We start from the raw sequence: 20,680 nt of genomic DNA, 5'->3' as shown, positions 1-20,680 counted from the left end.
CGTGCCTTGTCAGAAGATGAGATGCTGTTCCTCCAGTTTGCATTGAGCTTCACTGGAACATTGCAGCAGGCCAAGGACAGACATGTGGGCATGGGTGCAGGATTGTGTATTGAAGTGGCAAGCCACGGGGAGGTCCGAGCCCTGACTGCATACAGACCAAAGGTGCTCAGCAAAACGATTACCCAGTCGGCATTTTGTCTCTCTGATATAGAGGAGACCACATTGGGAGCAAAGAATGCAATAGACCAAATTGAGAGAGATACAAGTGAAATGCTGCTTAATCTGAAATGTGTGTTTAGGGCCTTAGATGGTGAGCATGGAAGAGGTAAAGGGGCAGGTGTTGCACCTTCTGTGATTGCATGGGAAGGTGCCGTGTGTGATGGGAGAGGTGTTAGGTGTGATGGAGGAGTGGACTGGGTTATCCTGGAGGGAACTATCTCTGCAGAATGCAGACTGGAGGACGGAAGGGAAGATGTGTTTAGTGGTAGCGTCTTGTTGGAGTTGGCGAAAATGACGGAGGATTATTCTTTGCATGTGAAGGCTGGTGGGGTGAAAGGTGAGAACAAGAGGGACCCTATCCTTGTTCTGGGAGGGGAGGGAGGGAGTGAGGGTCATGGCGCAGGAGATGGACCGCACGTGTCGAGAGCCCTGTCAACAACTGTAGGTGGGAGAAGAAGGAGCACATATTAAGAGCACCACTTTGGAAAGTGGCCTCATCGGAACAAATGCGGCGGAGGTGAAGGAGCTGAGAGAAAGGGATAGAGTCCTTACAGGACGTAGGGTGAGGAGAGCTGTAGTGCAGATAGCTGTGAGAGTCAGTGAGCTTTTAATGGATATTAGTGGATAGACTATTGCCAGAAATGGAGACAGAAAGATCAAGGAAAGGAAGGCAAGTGTCAGAGATGGACCAGGTGAAGGTGATGGAGGGATGGAAACTGGAAGCGAAGTTTATGAATTTTTCCAGGTCAGGACGATAGCATAAAGCCGCACCGAAAGTCATCGATGTATCGATAAAGCAGTTGTGGGAGGGGACCCGGGTAGGCCTGGAACAAGAAATGTTCCACATACCGCAAGAAAAGGCAGGCATAGCTAGGACCCATGTGGGTACCCATTGCTACACATTTGATTTGGAGAAAATGGGATGAGTTGAAGGAGAAGTTGTTGAGAGAGAGAGAACAAGTTCAGCCAGGCGGAGGAGAGTGGTGGTGGATGGAGATTGTTCGGGCCTCTTTTCGAGAAAGAAGCGAAGAGCTTTCAAGCCGTCTTGGTGTGGGATGGAGGTGTAAAGAGATTGCACATCCATAGTGAATAGGTGGTGGTTAGGGCCTGCGAATTGAAAGCTGTCAATGTGTCGCAGGGCATCAGAGGAATCCTGGATGTAGGTGGGGAGGGAGTGAACCAGAGGAGTAAGGATGGAGTCAAGGTCGGAGGAAATAAGTTCAGAGGGGCAGGAGCATGCTGACACAATGGGCCTCCCGGGATAGTCCTTCTTGTGGATTTTGGGAAGTAGGTAGAAACGGGCTGTCCGGGGTTGGGAGACTATGAGGTTGGAAGCTGTGGGGGTGGGTGGGGGGCGGGGGGAAGGCATCTGGAGGAAATGAGGTCAGTCACGTTGTTGGAGACAATGGCTTGATGCTCAGTGGTGTGGTCATGCTCCAGGGGAAGGTAGGAGGAGGAATATTGAGGGCAGGAAATTATCCTGGCAGGGGTGTCCAATTAGAGGTGGAATGTTGGAGGGATGTGAAAGGATCTGTGGAGCAGGGGGAGGACTCTTGCCCAAAGAAGTGGGCACGAAGGAGACGGAGACAGAAGAAGAGCTCAGCATCATGTCGAGCCCGGAATTCATTGAGGTGGGGATGTTAGGTTTTATTGATAGAGGGATCGAGTGCCAGAACTGTAATGTTTATGCTGCAACTATACAAAACACTGGTGCAGCTGCACTTGGAATATTGTGTACAGTTCTGGTCGCCCCATTACAGGAAGGATGTGAAAGCATCAGAAAGGTGCAGAGGAGATTTACCAGGATGTTACCTGGTCTGGAGGGAAGGTCTTATGAGGAAAGGCTGAGACACTTGGGACTGTTCTCATTGGAAAGAAGGAGGCTAAGAGAGGATTTGATAGAGACGTACAAGATGATCAGAGGATTAGATAGGGTAGACAGTGAAAGTCTTTTTCCTAGGATGATGACGTCAGCTTGTACGAGGGGGCATAACTACAAATTGAGGGGTGATAGATTTAAGACAGATGTCAGAGGCAGGTTCATTACGCAGAAAGTGGTAAGGGCGTAGAATGCCCTACCTGCTAATGTAGTCAACTCAGCCACATTAGGGAGATTTAAACAATCCTTAGATAAGCACATGGATGATGATGGGATAGTGTAGGGGGACGAGCTGAGAATAGTTCACAGGTCAGCGCAACATCGAGGGCAGAAGGGCCTGTTCTGCGCTGTATTGTTCTATGAGTTTAAGGTTAGAGGGGAAAGAATAAAAGGGAACCTGAGGGGCAGCTTTTTTTTTTACAGAATGCATATGGTATGCATATAGAAGGAGCTGCCAGCAGAAGTGGTTGAAGTGCGTACATTAACAACATTTTAAAGACATTTGGACAGGAAAGGTTTAGAAGGATATGGGCCAAGTGCAGGGAAATGGGGTTAGCATTGATGGTATTTTAGTTGGCATGGATCAGTTTAGGCCAAACACCCTGTTTCTGTACTGTAGGACTCTTATCTCTATTTCAGTCAGCTGTCAAATACTACTCCCAGAAGAACTGAAAGGTTCATCCCTCCAGCAATTATAAATTATGCTGAAAACCAGAGGGTAGTAACAACTAGACAGACAGTGGTGACGTCTGATTATGAGCTGTTCTGTGAAACTACCTTTCTTTCCATTAAACCCATAATTCCATGGGGTAGAAGGTGGTAGAGTGAGAGAAGACAAGTAGCCAGGATAAAGAAAGAACAGTTGGGAATGTCTCACAATCCTACCCCCTCCTCAGGTCAGAAAGGAACATTGCAGTGGAGTTGAAAATCAATGGCTTGTGTTTCCTTCGTAATAAAGTGGAGTGTTCAGAATGCTGCACGTTGTAACAAAAGCCTAGGGGACTGATTGGAGTTTGAGAGAGTCTATTCTGAAAAGAGATCCAAGAATAAAAAACACAATGGAGCAAATTGTAGCTTTGACAACTAGAGGTCCACAGGTGAACACTGCTGTGAATTCAGGAGAGATAAATATAGTGTTACAGAGGGCTTTTGTCAAAATGGAAAGGAACCACTTATTCCTCTCAGATTAAATTTATGTAAAAAACCTCCTGCTTCTCATCACACTTCGTCCTCCCTCAACTAATGAATCAGTGCTGGCCTGGAACGATTTAGCTATGAAGGCAGACTAGAGAGTCTATAGTTGTTATCCTTAGAACAAAGAGGCAGGGGTGGGGCAGAGGGTTTGTATCTGATTGAGATGTACCAGTTCTGAGGGGCATTGCCAGGATAGAGGAGAAACTCTTTCCCCTTTGTTGAGGAGTCAGTATCAAAGATGGACAGATTAATTGAAAAAGACAGGTAGTTTAGCGCGTGTTTAAGAAAAGATGGCAGAGGTTGGAACCATCACAACATTTAAGTATTTAGCTAAACATTTTGAAACTCCATAGCATAGTAAATTACATGCCAGGTGCTAGAAAGTGGGACTAGAACACTACTATCGTGGGGCAAGCCGGACAGAGAACAGCCAGGGAATTCCTAGAGGCATGGCATTCATCCACAAACTCCATCAACAAACACATCGACCTGGACCCAATATACCAACCACTACAGCGGACAACTGAAACTGACAACCGGAAGCGGCAGGGACAGACCACTATAAACACCGGAGGAAACATCAAAGAGGCGCTTCGCAGGAGGCTCCCAAGCACTGATGATGTCGCCTAGCCAGGGGACGAAACGTTTGCAACAAAAACTTCCAGCTCGGCGAACAGAACCACAACAACGAGCACCCAAGCTACAAATCTTCGCACAAACTTTGGGACTAGAATAGATAGGTGCTTGATGACAAACTTGCAGGCATTGGGCCGAATGTCCTCTTTCCATGCTGTAAAACTCTAAATTCACTCCATGTGATTATCAACAAATGGTTGGAAACACAGTATACTGCAAAGTCTGTGGGCCCTGAAAACATTCCGGTAATGGTACTGAAGACTTGTTCTTCAGAACTTGTCGCTCCCCTAACCAAGCTATTCCAGTACAGCTATAACATTGGCATCTATCTGACAGTGAGGAAAATTGAAAAATGTGGTGCTGGAAAAACACAGGCAGCATCTGAGGAGCAGGAGAATTGACGTTTCGGGCATAAGCTCTTCTTCAGGAATGAAGAATAAGGTAAGGGATGTTCAGTATTGAGTCTGCAGTTTTAGCATCAGTCACAACTGGCAGTTCATGTTCAAATGCAGCAAGACTGTGCAATATTTAGACTTGACAACATAGAACATTACACCGCAGTACAGGCCCTTCGGTCCTCAATGTTGCACTGACCTGTGAAAGCAATCTGAAGCCCATCTAACCTACACTATTCCATTTTCATAGATATGTTTATCCAATGACCCTTTAAATACCTTTAAAATTGGCGAGTCTACTACTGTTGCAGTCAGGGCATTCCACACGACTACTGAGGAAAGAAACTACCTCTGACACCTGTCCTATATTTATCACACCTCTGTCACACCTGTCTTAAATCTATCAGCTCTCAATTTGTAGCTATGCCCCCTCGTACAAGCTGATATCATAATCCTAGGAAAAAGACTTGCACTGTCTACCCTACCTAATCCTCTGATCATCTTGTATGGCTCTACCAAATCCCCTCCAGACCAGGCAACATCCTGGTAAATCTCCTCTGCATCTTTCCAATGCTTCCACATCCTTCCTGTAATGGGGCGACCAGAACTGTACACAATGTTCCATGTGCAGCTGCACTAGCGTTTTGTATAGTTCCAGCATAACATTACAATTCCGGGACTCAATGCCTCTATCAATAAAACCGACCATACTGTATGCCTTCTTAACAGTACCATCAGCCTGGGTGGCAACTTTCAGGGACCTCTGTACATGGATTCCAAGATCCCTCTGCACATCCACACTACCAAGAATCTTTCCATTGACCCAGTACTCTGCCTTCCTGTTATTCTTCCCAAAGTGCATCACCTCACATTTAGCTGCATTGAACTCCATTTGCCACCTCTCAGCCAATTCTGCAGTTTATCCAAGTTCCCCTGCAACCTGTAACATTCTTCCAAACTGTCCACGACTCCACTGACTTTAGTGTCGTCTGCAAATTTACAAACCCATCCACCTATGCCTGCGTCTAAGTCATTTATAAAATGATAAACAGCTGTGGTCCCAAAACAGATCCTTGTGGCACACCATAGTAACCGGACTCCAGGCTGAATATTTTCCATCAACCACCACTCGCTGCCTTCTTTCAGAAAGCCAGTTACTAATCCAAACTGCTAAATCACCCTCAATCCCATTCCTCTGCATTTTCTCCAAAAGACTTTTCAAAGGCTTTACTGAATCCATGTATACGTCAACTGCCCTACCCTCAGCTACATGGTCACCTTCTCAAAACAAAAGAGGTTTGTGAGACATGACATGCTTTTGACAAAACCATGTTGAATATCTGCAATCAATTCTGTTGCTTGTTTGATGATTATAAATCCTCTCATAATCCTTTCCAAAACTTTTCCTATAACAGATATAAGGCTCACTGGTCTATAATTATCTCTACTGCCCTTCTTGAACAGGGGCACAACATTTGCAATCCTCCAGTCCTCTGGCACTAAACCTGTAGGCAATGATGACTCAAAGATCAAAGCCAAAGACTCCAACATCTCCTCCCTAGCTTCCCAGAGAATCCTCGGATAAATCCTATCCTACCCAGGGGACTTATCTACTCTCACACCTTTTAGAATTGATAACACCTCCTCCTTACTAACCTCAATCCTTTCTAATCTGATATCTCGTATCTCATTCTTCTCCTGTCCAATATTCGCCTTTTCCTGAGTGAAATATTCATTTAGCACCTCTCCGATCTCCACAGGGTCCACACACAACTTCCCACTTCTGTCTCTGACTGGCCTATTCCTACCCTAGTCATCCTTTTATTTCTCACATGCCTATAAAAATCTTTAGGGTTCTTCTTTATTCTGTTTGCTAAAGACTGCTCATGTCCTCTCTTTGATCATCTTAACTCTCTCTTTAAATCCTTCCTAGCTAATCTGTAACTCTCCATCACCTCATCTGAACCATCTTGTCTTATCAACACATAAGCCTCCTTCTTCCGCTTAACAAGAAATGCAATTTCTGTAGTAAACCACTGTTCCCTTATCACTTCCTCCCTGCCTGGCAGGGACATATCCATCAAAGACACGCAATGTCTGTTCCTTAAACCAGCTCCACATTTCCATTGTCTGCACCCCCTGCATTCTATGCATCCTAAGTCTTGCCAAATCACATTATAAGTGCCCTGCCCCCATCGATAACTCTTGCCCTGTGGCATGTACCTATCTCTTTCCATCGCTAAACTAAACATAACCGAATTATGGTCACTCTCTCCAAAGTGCTCATCTACCACTGAATCAAACACCTGACCTGGTTCATTACCAAGCACCAGATCCAGTGTGGCCTCCCCTCGTCAGCCCTTCGACATACTGTGATCCATCCGATGTACTAGAGTTATAGCATTTCTAGTCAATGTTGTGGAAGTTAAAGTTCCTATTAATGACCACCTTGTTCCTTTCACTTCTACCCAGAATCGTTTTGCCGATCCTCTCTTCCACCTCCCTGGACCTCTGCGGAGGCCTATATAAACCTCCCAGCAGTGTGACCTCACCTCTTTAGACCTTCCCTCCATACCAGGCAACATCCGAGTAAATCTCCTCTGAACCCTTTCCAAAGCTTCCACATCCTTCCTGTAATGTGGTGACCAGAACTGTACGCAATACTCCAAGTGCGGCCGCACCAGAGTTTTGTACAGCTGCAGCATGAGGACAAGTGGCAAGTAACATTCGTACACACAAATACCAGACAATGACCATCTCACAAAAGACACAATCTAACCATTGCCCCTTGATATTCAATGGTGTTACCATCACTGAAACCCCCATTATCAAAGTATTTTGGGTTACTATTGACCAGAAACTCAACTGGACTCACCACATAAACAGTGGCTACAACAGCAGGTGAGAGGCTAGGAGTACCTCCTGACCCCCACAAGCCTGTCCATATAGGGCACAAGTCAAGAATGTGATGGAGATAGTAGCTTCATAATAATTTTTACTCATTGACATGGTTTGTTCCTGTACCTTTAATCCAAAGACCCAATGTAATAATCCGGTTGCAAATACCACAATGGCAAGTGGTGGAATGTGAATTCAACAAAAAGAAAATCTTGAATTAACGCTCTAATGGTGATTACTGGTGATTGTTGTAAAATCCCATCTGATTCACTAATATCCTTTAGAGAAGGATACTATGGTCCTAAATGTAACTCCAGACAGCAATATGTTTAACTATACTCTGGGCAATTAGGAATGGGCAATAAATGCTGGTATGGCCAACAATGTCCACATCCCCACTTCCCTGGACTAGCGCAGCTTCAACAACAGATCTCTTTTGCCTAGGGTAGGGGATTTCACTAGTACCTTTTAGTGAAAGTAATCTACAATCTGAACTTGGTTTGGTCTACATGTGACTCCAGACGCACAGCAATAGGGATAGGCAATAAATACTCACCTACCCAGTAATGTCCCTATCCCATGATCAATAGTGAAAAAAAAATCAAGTAGGCTGCTTTGTCCTGGACGGGGTCAAGCTTGAAAGTTATTGCAGTGAGGAACTCTTCTCCTGACTCCCCAACATCTAGTAGGCACAGGTTCGTAATGTGTTGCTCCGACATTAAAGAAACTTGACATCATCCAGGACAAAGAAGCCTGCTGGGTACCACATCCACAAGCATCCACTCCCTCCACTACCAACACTCAGTAGCAGTCGCATGTACCATCTATTAGATGCACTGCAGAAATTCACCAAAAATCCTTAGATTTAGTACCTTCCAAACCCATGACCACTTCCATCTAGAAGGACCAGGGTAACAGATACATGGGAACATCACCTGGTAGGCCCCCTCCAAGCCACTCACCAAACTGACTTGGAAATATATCGCCACACCTTCAAGGTCACTGACCCATAATGCTCTGAGGAAGGGACTACAGATTTTGACCCAATGCACAGCAGGTGGACTGCAGCAGTTCAAGGCAGCAGCTCAACACCATCCTCTCAAGGATAACTAATGACAGGCAATAAATGCTGGCCGGCCAGCAATTCCCACAACCCATGAATGAATAAATTTTAAAAAAAATATGGGACACAGCAGTTCCTACTTTCAAGCTGGAGATTTCAAACATTTAACAGATCTTTTTCCAATGTATCAAATCTTCACCAAAAACATACACAAAATCTTATAAAATCATGAGGTGCATAGATAAAGTGAATAGGTCTTTTCCCTAGGGTAGGGGAACTCAAAACTAGGGGGTATAATTTTAAGGTGAGAGGAGAGATTTAAAAAAAGGACCCGAGGGGCAATGTTTCACACAGAGGGAAGTTTATATATGGAATGAACTGCCAAACAAAGAGGTAGATGCAGGTACAATTACCACATTTAAGGACATTCGGACGGGTCCATGAATAGGAAGGGTTTAGAAGAATATGGGCCAAACGCAAGCAAATGGGACTGGTTTAGTTTGGGAAACTTTGTTGGCATAGTCAAATTGGACTGACTGGTCTGTTTCCATGCTGTATGACTCTATGACGTGGCTTGATGTACAAGTTGCACATGTAGTGTCTAGATTAGAGTGGAGCTAGAAAAGCACAGCAGTCAGGCAGCATCCGAGGAACAGGAAAATCAATGTTTCGGGCAAAAGCTTTTCATCAGGAATAGAGGCAGGGAGCCTCCAGAGTGGAGAGATAAATGGGGGGGGAGGGGGGGGTGAAAGAGAAGGTAGCAAAGAGTACAATAGGTGAATTGGGGTGGGGATGGAGGTGATAGGTCAGAGAGTTGCACATGTAACCCAGTGGGTTGCATTCTGATCTCTTTGGATTCTACTCTGACCCCTACTACTTGGTTTCAGATATCTAGGCTAACTCTCCAGGGTAGAGTAGATGGAATACTGCACTGTTAAAGACGAGGTGCTTAACTGAGCACATCGCTCTCATGGGGACGTAATAGGCCCCATACTACTTCCAGGAGAATTGTCAAAATTCAACCATTTTCACTTTGAATATCTACTCAGTATCACACTCGCTAGGTATAAGAGCTTGCTACCTGCAAATTGGCTGCCACCTTTTCTAGGTTACAGCAATGATTACATGACAAAGTAGTTCAATAGTTGTAAAGTGTTTGGGTGTCTTCAGGCTATATAAATGCAAGTCTGTTTTTCTTGTATGTTACATATATAGTCATAATAATTTGCACATTCAAATTACATATTTGTTTGGCTTTTAAAAAATACAATTAAAATATATTTTGATCTAAAATGTTTTAACTAGCAAAGATATCCAGGAACTTATTCTTTTTAAAAGCCACAGCTATATCAGACGATACATAGCCAGCAGAAAAAGTTCTCAACATACAAGGTCATGCATTCAGTAAAGTGTGCTACAACACGTTTTAAAAGAGTTTAAGTATTTATAAATCTTACAGACTTACACGAGCCATCAGACTTTCTGAACTTGTAGCATTCATTCAGAACTTTGCTATTTAACTTTAAAAGTTTTTTTTGCCCCAAACAAGTTTTAAAAAGTATCAAATTACACTACAATAACAGAAAGCCATTTCTAAACAACTGCTTGTTATCAACAGGATTAAAAGGAAAGTTTTACAATGGTATAAAGTGCCATCAAAAATGCATTAGATACATTTTCACGTGTAAATAAAAAAGTTCATGATAAACTGTATTTATTTTTAATAGATAGAAGTTACAAAAGTTACCTCACACGTTAAAATATGACAATTTGGTGTTTTATTGTAACAACGTAGTTCAAAAATAATTCCTCTTGTATGAACAATAAAAAGGTCATTATGTTCCATATCCACTTCAGTGCTTCCTAAGCACATTGTGGAAAGTGCACTCAGTAAGACAGTATCCTCCTTACAGGCTGAAATACAACTTGGGAGGAATTAGCCACAAGTGAACCTTCAACAAGTCTGCAGACAAAACAATAAAGTGAGTCTGAGGTAGATGGTTTCCTCCCCATATTTAACTTTTAGCCTGTTAAATAAAATACTCACATTTTCTCCCCCAGTGTGTGGTTAATGTGCCAAAATGAAAATGGCACAATTTATGAACTATGAATGCAGAAGTCCCTAGACAAAAGCTTCCACAAGAACAAGCTGAAGATCAGCTTAAAAAGAGGAGGATTGTGGACATTGGTTGATTTTTCCCCCACCTCTAAAGCTCACCATGTCTTTTTCCCTAAAGCAATAGTCACCACAATTTGGTAAACACTTCAACAATCCAACAGGGCCTCTGTTCACAGGCCTTGTTATAGTGGTGTTGCTCTACGATGCTTTTCCCAAGAGAAGCTAATGCCGCTGGAGTGACAGGATGGGTAAAGCGAGCAAGTTAACAGTGTTCATGCACAGTACACAGATCGACAGGGAAGTACATCATTGGTCCATAGTGCTCCAGTTGGACTATCTGCTGTTGACATGGTTGATCTGTGTTGACAAAGACCTGGAAACAACATCTTCCAGTACTCTTTCTAGTTGCTGGATTAACACTCGTCTTTTAAACCTGGGGGCAAAGTGAACATTAGAATCAGAACTTGAAGTCTACTACAAGACCATTGGCACATCAGGTACATATCAATCACAGCTCCCATTAGTTTAAATCATGAACTCCTTATGTCCCATTTTCCACCACTGAATGAAATACATTGGTAGAAACAGCATCCCATAATGAGCATAAAGCTGGTGTAATGTGGAAAAAATATAAGGCATGGATTCCCTGAGAATGGGTCAAGCTATTTATCAGACACCCAAGAGCAAGCTGCTTAAAGCTGGGTGTAACACTTGCCCATTTTCCTCCTCCCTCCTCAGTATCCAAGGACCGAAACATACCTTCCAGGTGAAGCAGCACTTTACCTGCACTTCCCACAATCTAGTCTACTGCATTCACTACTCACAATGTGGTCTCCTCTACACTGGGGCAATGGAACGTAGACTGGGTGACCGCTTTGCAGTACATCTACGTTCACCAGCAGAAAAGATCCTGAGCTTCCAGTTGCCTGCCACTTGAACACACCATCCTGTTTCCATCCCAACATCTCTATCTCAGGCTTGCTGCAGTGTTCAAAGTTTGTGCGAAGATTTGTAGCTCGGGTGCTCGTTGTTGTGGTTCTGTTCGCCGAGCTGGAAGTTTTTGTTGCAAACGTTTCGTCCCCTGGCTAGGCGACATCATCAGTGCTTGGGAGCCTCCTGCGAAGCGCTTCTTTGATGTTTCCTCCGGTGTTTATAGTGGTCTGTCCCTGCCGCTTCCGGTTGTCAGTTTCAGCTGTCCGCTGTAGTGGTTGGTATATTGGGTCCAGGTCAATGTGTTTGTTGATGGAGTTTGTGGATGAATGCCATGCCTCTAGGAATTCCCTGGCTGTTCTCTGTCTGGCTTGCCCTATGATAGTAGTGTTGTCCCAGTCGAATTCATGTTGCTTGTTGTCTGCGTGTGTGGCTACTAAGGATAGCTGGTCGTGTCGTTTCGTGGCTAATTGATGTTCATGTATGCGGATTGTTAGCTGTCTTCCTGTTTGTCCTTAGTAGCCACACACGCAGACAACAAGCAACATGAATTCGACTGGGACAACACTACTATCATAGGGCAAGCCAGACAGAACAGCCAGGGAATTCCTAGAGGCATGGCATTCATCCACAAACTCCATCAACAAACACATCGACCTGGACCCAATATACCAACCACTACAGCGGACAGCTGAAACTGACAACCGGAAGCGGCAGGGACAGACCACTATAAACACCGGAGGAAACATCAAAGAAGCGCTTCGCAGGAGGCTCCCAAGCACTGATGATGTCGCCTAGCCAGGGGACGAAACGTTTGCAACAAAAACTTCCAGCTCGGCGAACAGAACCACAACAACATTGCTGCAGTGTCCCACTAAAACTCAGTGCAAGCTGGAAGAACAGGACCTCATTTTCCGATTGGGGGTCCTGCAGCCCTCTGGACTCAGTATCAAGTTCAATAACCTTAGGGCCCGAACTTTCCCATGTCCCAACCTCCAACTCTACAAACCAGGCCTTGTTATCACACAATCTGCCATTACACATTACCTATTGATAGCCACTAACAGTCCCCATTAAAAACTATTCACTTTCCCAGCCAGACTGTTATCCATTCCTTTGTCTATCCAACTGTTGTGTCGCTCTTTGGGCTTTATCCCCACCTGTCATTTACTCCTTACCTCCTCCCCCCCACCCTATGTTGTGCATACAAACCAACATTTTCCTAGCTACTATCTGTTCTGAGGAAGGGTCACTGTACCTGAAAAGTTAAAACTCATTTCTCTTGACAGATGCTGTTAGACCTGAGCATTTCCATCAATTTCTGTTTTTGATACTGCAGCTTAGGCCTTATTATTTGGGATATAAAATACAAAAAGGAGGTCATGTCATATTTGTATGGAACACTGGTTCAGCCTCAACTGCATCTCCACTTTAGGAGGGATATGATGGCATCAGAGATGGTGCAGAAAAGATTCACAAGAATGATTCCAAGGATGAAGGACATCAGTTTTGTAGACAGATTTAAGTTGTTTTGTTCCCCTTGGAGAAGGTTAAGAGGAGCTTTGATAGAAGTTTTCAAAATCCTGAGGGACTTGGATTGAGTAGATAGAAAAACCCTAAGATACAGAAGTGTAATTAGGTCATTAAGCCCAAAGAGTCTGCTCTGCCACGCCACTCAAACTTAGCAGACATGTTACTCAACCCCATTTTCTTGTCATTTTCCCCTTAACGCCTGACCCCTCACCGATCAACAACTTCTCTATCTGTCTTAAACACAGTCAATAACTTGTCCTCCACAGCCCTCTGTGGCAATGAGTTCCACAGATTCACAACCCTCTGGCTGAAGAAAGTCCTCCACATCTGAGTTGTAAAAGGCCAGCTCTTCACTCGGAGGCTGTGCCCTTGGGGCCGAGTCTCTCCTACTAATGAAAATATCTTCTCCACATCCACTATATCCAGACCTCTCTGTATCCTGTAAGTTTCAGTCAGATTCCACCTTAGTCCCCTCACCCTTCAAAACTCCAGTGAGTACAGATTCAGATTCCTCAACTGCTCCTCATTTGACAAGCCATTCATCCCTGGAATCATTCTTGTAAGCCTTCTCTAGATCGCCTCCAAGGCCAGCACATCCTTCCTTAAATATGGGGCCTAAAACTGATCACAATATTCCAAATATGGTCTGATCAGAGCCTTACAGAGCCTCCGCAGTAGATCCCTGCTCTTGTACCGTAGCCGTCTTGAGATGAATGCTAACATTGCATTTGCCTTTCAAACTGCCAACTGCATGTTAATCTTAAGAGAATTCTGAACTCCCAAGTCCCTTTGTGCTTCAGACTTTCAAAGCCGTTCCCCGTTTATAAAATAGTCTACGCCTCTATTCTTTATACCAATGTGTATTACCTGATGCGTCCCCATTTTGTATTCCATCGGTCACTTCTTTTCCTGCTGCCTGGCCTGTCCAAATCCTTCTGCAGCTTCCCTGTTCCCTCAACACTACCTGCTGCTTCACTATCTTTGTGTCATCTGCAAGCTTAGCAACAATGTCCTCAGGTTCCTTCCTCTAGATCGATAATGCATTAAGTGAATAGTTGTGGTCTCAAAATGGACCTCTGTAGAATTCCACTCGTTACCAGGTGCCATCTTGAAAAAGACCCATTGGAGCAGCAAGGTGGCACAGTGATTGGCACTGCTGCCTCACAGAGCCAGGGACCCGGGTTCAATTCCACCTTCGGACAACTATCTGTTTAGAGTTTACATGTTCTCCCCATGTCTGCATGGGTTTCTTCTGGATGCCCCAGTTTCCTCCCACAGTCCAAAGACATGCAGGCTAGGTGAATTAACCATGGGAAATGCAGGGTTACAGGGACAGAATAGGGGGGGGGGGGGGGGGGGGGGGGGGGGGTGTGATTGGAATTCTCTTCAGAGGGTCAGTGTAGACTTGACAGGCCAAATGAGGATCTTCCACACTATGGGGATTCTTTGATTCTACAATCCCTACTCTATGCCTGCTGCCAGTCAGCCAATCCTCTATCCATTCGAGGACATCGCTACGAACATCATGGGCTCTAATCTTGTTTAGCAGCCTATTGTGCGGTGCTTTGTTAAAGGCCACCTGGAAATCCAAATAGATCATGTCCACTGGCTCTCCTTTGTCTAACTTGTTTGTTACTTCCTCAAAGAATTCTATCAGATTTGTCAGGCATGACCTCCCCTTGATGAAGCCATGCTGATTCAGCCCTATTTTACTATGCATTTCCAAATACTCCACAATCTCATCCTTAATAACGGATCTTAAAAGCTTACCAACGACCAAGGTCAGGCTAATCGGCCTTTGGGTTCCTATCTCTGCCTCCCTTTTTTAAACAGGGGTGTTACGTTAGTCATTTTCCAATCCTCTGGGACCCTCTCTGACCCCAGTGATTCCTGAAAGATCACCACCAATACTTTGACAATCTCTTCAGCTATCTCCTTCAGAACTCTGGGGCTTTGTCCATCTGGTCTGGATGATTCCCCAGCACCTTCTCCTTAGTAAAACTGAAAGAACTTCAGATGCTGTAATTCAGAAACAAAAAAAGAAATTGCTGGAAAAGCTCAGTCGGTCCAGCAGCATCTGTGGAAAGAAATCAGAGTTAATGTTTCGGGTTAAGTGACCCTTCCTCAGAACTGACCAAGTCAGGATGGATCACTCAACCCAAAACATTATTTCAGATTTTTCTCCACAGATGCTGCTAGATCTGCTGAGCTTTACCAGCATTTTCTGTTTTCGTACCTTCTCCTTATAGGTAGTAACTACACTCATCTCTACCCAACTCTCTCAAAGTTCTGGTGTCTTTCACCATGAAAGCTGATGCAAAGCATCCATGCAGTTCCTCTGTCATTTCTTTGTTCCCAATTACTACTTCTCCAGTCTCATTTTTCCGCTGTCCAATGTCCACTCCTTTACTTCTCTTACCTTTTGGATAGCTACAATAACTCTTGCAGTCTTCTTTTATATTACTAGCTGCCATATTTGAAATGTGGAGCTTATTCAAGAAACAGCTACTGCATGTCCTTGATAAGTATGTACCTGTCAGGTAGGGATGAAGTAGTTGAGTGAGGGGCCTTTCATTTGTCAAGAAAGTTGAATCTCTTGTCAAGAGGAAGAAGGTGGTTTATGTTAGGATGAGACGTGGTGGCTCAGTTAGGGCGCCTGAGAGTTACAAGTTAGCCAGGAAAGACCTAAAAAGAGAGCTAAGAGCCAGGAGAGAAGTCGTTGGCAGATAGGATCAAGGAAATTCCTAAGGCTTTCTATAAGTATGTCAGGAATAAAAGAATGATTAGAGAAAGATTAGGGGCCAATCAAGGATAGTAGTAGGAAGTTGTGCATGAAGTCAGGGATGATAGGGGAAGCACTAAATGAATATTTTTCATCAGTATTCACACTGGAAAAAGACAATGTTGTCGAGGAGAATACTGAGATACAGGTTATGAGACTAGATGGGATTGAGGTGCACAAGGAAGAGGTGTTAGCAATTCTGGAAAGTGTGAAATTAGATAAGTCCCCTGGGCTAGATGGGATTTATCCTAGGATTCTCTGAGAAGCCAGGGAAGAGACTGCAGAGCCTTTGGCTTTGATCTTTATGTCGTCATTGTCTGCAGGAGTACTGCCAGAAGACTGGAGGATAGCAAATATTGTTCCCTTGTTCAAGAAGGGGAGTACAGACAAACCTGGTAATTATGGATCTGTGAGCCTTACTTCAGTTGTGGGTAAAGTGTTGGAAAAGATTATAAGAGATAGAATTTATAATAATCTAGAGAGGAATAAGTTGATTAGGGATAGTCAACACGGTTTGGTGAAGGGTAGGTCGTGCCTCACAAACTTTATTTGAGAAGAAGGTGACCAAACAGGTGGATGAGGGTAAAGCAGTTGCTGTGGTGTATATGGATTTCAGTAAGGCATTTTAAAAAGGTTCCCCATGGTAGGCTATTGCACAAAATTCAGAGGCATGGGATTGAGGGTAATTTAGCAGTTTGGATCAGAAATTGGCTAGCTGAAAGACGACAGAGGGTGGTGGTTGATGGGAAATGGTCATCCTGGAGTTCAGTTACTAGTGGTGTACCACAAGGACCTGTTTTGAGGCCACTGCTGTTTGTCATTTTTATAAATGACCTGGATAAGGATATGGAAGAATGGATCAGTAAATTTGCGGATGACACTAGGTCAGTAGAGTTGTGGATAGTGCTGAAGGGTGTTGTAGGTACAGAGGGAAATAGATATGCTGCAGAGCTGGGCTGAGAGGTGACAAATGGAGTTTAATATGGAAAAGTGTGAGGGGATTCACTTTGGAAGACTACTGGGCTAATGGTAAGATTCTTGGCAGTGTAGATGAGCAGAGAGATCTCAGTGTCCATGTGCATATATCCCTGAAAGTTGCCACCCAGGGTGATAGGGTTGTTAAGGCGGCATAAAAGTTGGCTTTAATTGGTAGAAGGATTGAGTTTCAGAGCCATGTGATCATTCTGTAGCTGTACAAAACTCTGATGTGGTTGCACTTGGAGTATTGCATACAGTTCTAGTCACTAAATTATAGGAAGTACGTGGAAGCTTTGGAAAGGGTTCAAAGGAATGTTGCCTGGTATGGATGGAAGGTCTTATGAAGAAAGGCTGAGGGACTTGAGGCTGTTTTCATTAGAGAAGAAGTTTGAGAGGTGACTTAATTGAGACATATAAGATAATCAGAGGGTTAGATAGGGTGGACAGTGAGAGCCTTTTTCCTCAGATGGCATTGGCTAGCATTAGGGGACACAGCTTTAAATTGAGGGGTGATAGATATGGGACAGATGTCAGAGATAGCTTCTTTACTCAGAGTAATAGGGGTGGGGAATGGCCTGCCTGCAACAGTTGTAGACTCGCCAACTTTAAGGGCATTTAAGTGGTCACTGGATAGATATAAGGATAAATATGGAATAGTGTAGATTAGATGGGCTTCAATTGGTTTCACAGATCAATGCAGTATAGAGGGCCACTGCTCTGTAATGTTCTATTCCATCCTCTCCCCTCATATTGCTTTTTCAATTATCCTTTGCTGGTTTTAAAAGGGTACCCAGTCCTCTGGCTTCCCACTAATTGTCACCCAATTGTGTGCTTTTTCTTTTGTTTTTATGCTGTCCCTGACTTCCCTTGTCAGCCATAATTGCCTCATCCTCCCCTTAGTATGTTTCTTCTTCCTTGGGATGAATTTCTGCTGTGCCTCCTGAATTATTCCCAGAAATTCCTGCCATTGCTGCTCCACCATCTTCCCTGCTAAGCTTCCCTTCCAAGAAACTTTGCCCAGCTCATCCCTCATGTCTTTGTAGTTACCTTTACTCAATTGTAACATCATTACATCTTATTCCTCTCAAACTGCAGGGTGAATTCTATTATATTATGATCACTGCTCTGGGGGTTCCTTCTACCATAAGCTCCTTAATCAAGTCTATCTCATTACACATCACTAAATCTAGAATTCTCTCTTGTGGACTTTACCACAAGTTGTTCCAAAAAAAAAACCCATTTTGTAGCGATTTTGTTTTCTTGAGATCCGCCATCAACCTGATTTTCCCAGTCTACCTGCATGTTGAAGTCCCTTGTGATTATTGTAATAATGCCTTTCTTATGTGCCTTTTCCATCTCTTGATTTTATATTCTTCCCCACATCATGATTACTGTCAGGATGCCTGTCCGTAACTCCTATCAGGGTCTTTTTACCCTTTGTGGTTTCTCAACTCACCACATTCTAACTTTACATATATCACTAAGAATATCCACTTTGGTGGAAGGACTGAGAACACAACAGCACAGAATCAAAATAATTGGCAAAAGCAATGTGGACTTGAGGTGAAACTTCTTCATGCAGCAAGTGATTAGAATCTGCCTGATTGTGTGGTAGAGACAGATTTATCAAGATATTCAAGAGAAATTATATTCTTATCTCAAAAGGAAGAATTTTAATGGAGAGAAGGAAGGGAACTGGCATAAGGTGCAGTGCTCCTTTGGACAGCCAGCACAGACAAAATGGGCCAAATGGCCTCTTTCAGTGCTCTATCTGCTCTTTGACTTCATGCATTTTCACTGTTGAGTTCCTTCCCAGAAAAAATTCATCAAGCACCATTGTATACTCTTCAATATTCTTCAGCTTCTAGTGTGTGAGCATCACAACAAAAGCTGAAGTGGGTACTGCAGATGCTAGAGATTAGAGTCTAGATTAGAGTGGTGCTAGAAAAGCACAGCAGTCAGGCAGCATCCAAGAAGCAGGAAAATCAACGTTTCGGGCAGGAAAATTGATGATTCCTGATAAAGGGCTTTTGCCCAAAATGGTGATTTTCCTGCTCCTTGGATGCTGCCTGACTGCTGTGCTTTTCTAGCACCACTCTAATCACAACATAAGCCCCGTTTGTTGCCCATTTCATGTCTACTTCAAGTGGTGATCAGTGTTCCAATGACATTGCAGTATGTGTGCAAAGGGGGTTGCTTTACTCTTGTCCCTTTTTAAAGGTTGTAATTCTACAATGTCACTTCCCTGCAGAAGACATTTGTGGTTTGCTGAATTTTAACGCTGACTCCAACAGATGAGACAATTCAGTTTGTGCCACACTGGGATTAATATCAATGAAGTATGAATGAATCAATATCAATAATCCAATGGGATTAATGTCATTACCTTTGCTAAGCACCCTAATTGACATTTACATTATTTATTGTATTGCTCAGAAGTTCACGCAGAATAAGTTTCTTTACAAGTCACTAGTGCTAAAGATCAGTGATGGCCAATTGGTATTTTAAGTTACAAGTATCACTGTCAAGGTCAATGCGACTCAAGGATAAATAAGCACATACCTGGCAGCTTCTTTGATAGTATTCTGAATAAAATTCCTCTGAATTTCTAAAGGTCCTTGTATATCCTCCAGTAACCTGAAGAGCCTGTCATAATCTGAAATTGAAAGACAGTGAATAACTTCACATGGTGAAGGCATGTGTTTTTCTGTGAAAAGAAAACGCTACAAAATTCAACACAATTTCAGCCAAAGGCATTGGGGTCATGAACACAAAGATTAACATCATACAGAAATAATAACAACTTGATTATGGTGTTATTTATTACAAAGTTTAATTTGTCCTGTTAAGATCAGTCTCTGTGCAATAAGCACAATTTTCTGTCATGGGTAAATGTTGGAAGTTCTTGTTAATAAAGTTATCGCAAGACACTTAGTTAAGTTCAAGGTAATAGGCAGAGTCAGGATGTTTGTGTGAAAGAGAAATCATATTTGACGAGTCTAATCAAGTTCTTTGAAGTTAAAAATCACACAACATCAGGCCATAGTCCTCGATTGAGGTTTGTTAATTATATCATTGCATCACACTGTAATCTTTTGCTCTAAATTCTGTGTCTTATGGTCCTACTCCACAACCACCTGATGAAGGAGCAGCGCTCTGAGCGCTTCCAAATAAACCTGTTGGACTATAACCTGGTGTTGTGTGATTTTTAACTTTGTACACTGCAGTCCAACACTGATTCCTCCACATCAAGTTATTTGAGGATGTATTAGCACTGTGAACAAAGGAAAACCAGGGACTGTATCGTACTTGGATTTCCAGAAGACATTTGATAATGTTCAAACAACAAAAACTTATGGTCTGGGGGATAACATTTTGACATGGACAGACTATCAGCTGGCTGATAGCAAGCTAAGAGTGGGTGCAAATGGGTTTTTTGATCAGATTGGCAAAATGTAACAAATGGTGTGCTAAAGGGATCAACACTGGGACCTCAACTGTGAATAATTTACATAAATTACTTGGATGAATAGATAAAAGGTATGGTAACTCAATTTCCGACAACACAAGATAGGTAAGAAAGTAAGTTGTGGAAAGGACATAATCTAATTTTGTCCTTTTTGTCACTACCTTGAGTGGGCAAAGATATTGTAAGTGGAGCATGATACAGCAAAAACGTAAAATTGTCCATATTAGCAGGAAGAATATAAAAAGCATATTATCTGAATAACTGGAGACTGAAGATGTCTGAGATACAGAAGGATCTGAGTGACCTCGTCCATGAATCATAAAAAGTTTGGGGTAGAGCAAGTAATTAGGAAAGCTAATAGAATGTTATCATTTGTTGTGAGAAAATTGAATACAGAAGTAGGGAGAATATGCTTCATAGCTCATAGAATCCCTCCAATTATACAGGACACTGAAAAATACAGACAGAATTGGACAGAATGGGTTTAGAAAAGGGAAATTGTGCCTGACAAGGCTAGTAGAATTTTTCAAGGATGTCATTAGTAGAGCTGTAAGGGAAAACCAGTAGATGTAGTTTACCTGGAGT

The 20,680-nt window shown here is 43.2% G+C and overlaps 1 protein-coding gene across 4 annotated transcripts in view; it reads right to left on the bottom strand.

Moving 5' to 3' along the window:
- Positions 1-9,959: 9,959 nt before the first annotated feature.
- Positions 9,960-20,680, bottom strand: part of ints6l (integrator complex subunit 6 like) — a 166,264-nt gene continuing 155,543 nt past the window's right edge. For all 4 annotated transcript variants that reach the window (XM_087991830.1, XM_087991832.1, XM_087991833.1 and 1 more), the window contains 2 exons: positions 19,189-19,282; positions 9,960-10,836 (listed from right to left, as the gene is read on the bottom strand). In XM_087991830.1, the coding sequence (XP_087847956.1) occupies positions 10,737-10,836; positions 19,189-19,282 (194 nt within the window). In that variant the 3' untranslated portion in view covers positions 9,960-10,736. The remainder of the gene's footprint in view (positions 10,837-19,188; positions 19,283-20,680) is intronic.

The sequence above is a fragment of the Chiloscyllium plagiosum genome, unplaced genomic scaffold (genome assembly GCF_037043375.1).
Source record: "Chiloscyllium plagiosum isolate Xiang-an unplaced genomic scaffold, Cpla_swu_hap1 HiC_scaffold_11, whole genome shotgun sequence".
In the NCBI taxonomy this organism is placed as follows: domain Eukaryota; kingdom Metazoa; phylum Chordata; class Chondrichthyes; order Orectolobiformes; family Hemiscylliidae; genus Chiloscyllium; species Chiloscyllium plagiosum.
Note: the sequence above shows the minus strand (reverse complement) of the source record. Positions and strands in the feature narration are given on the sequence as shown.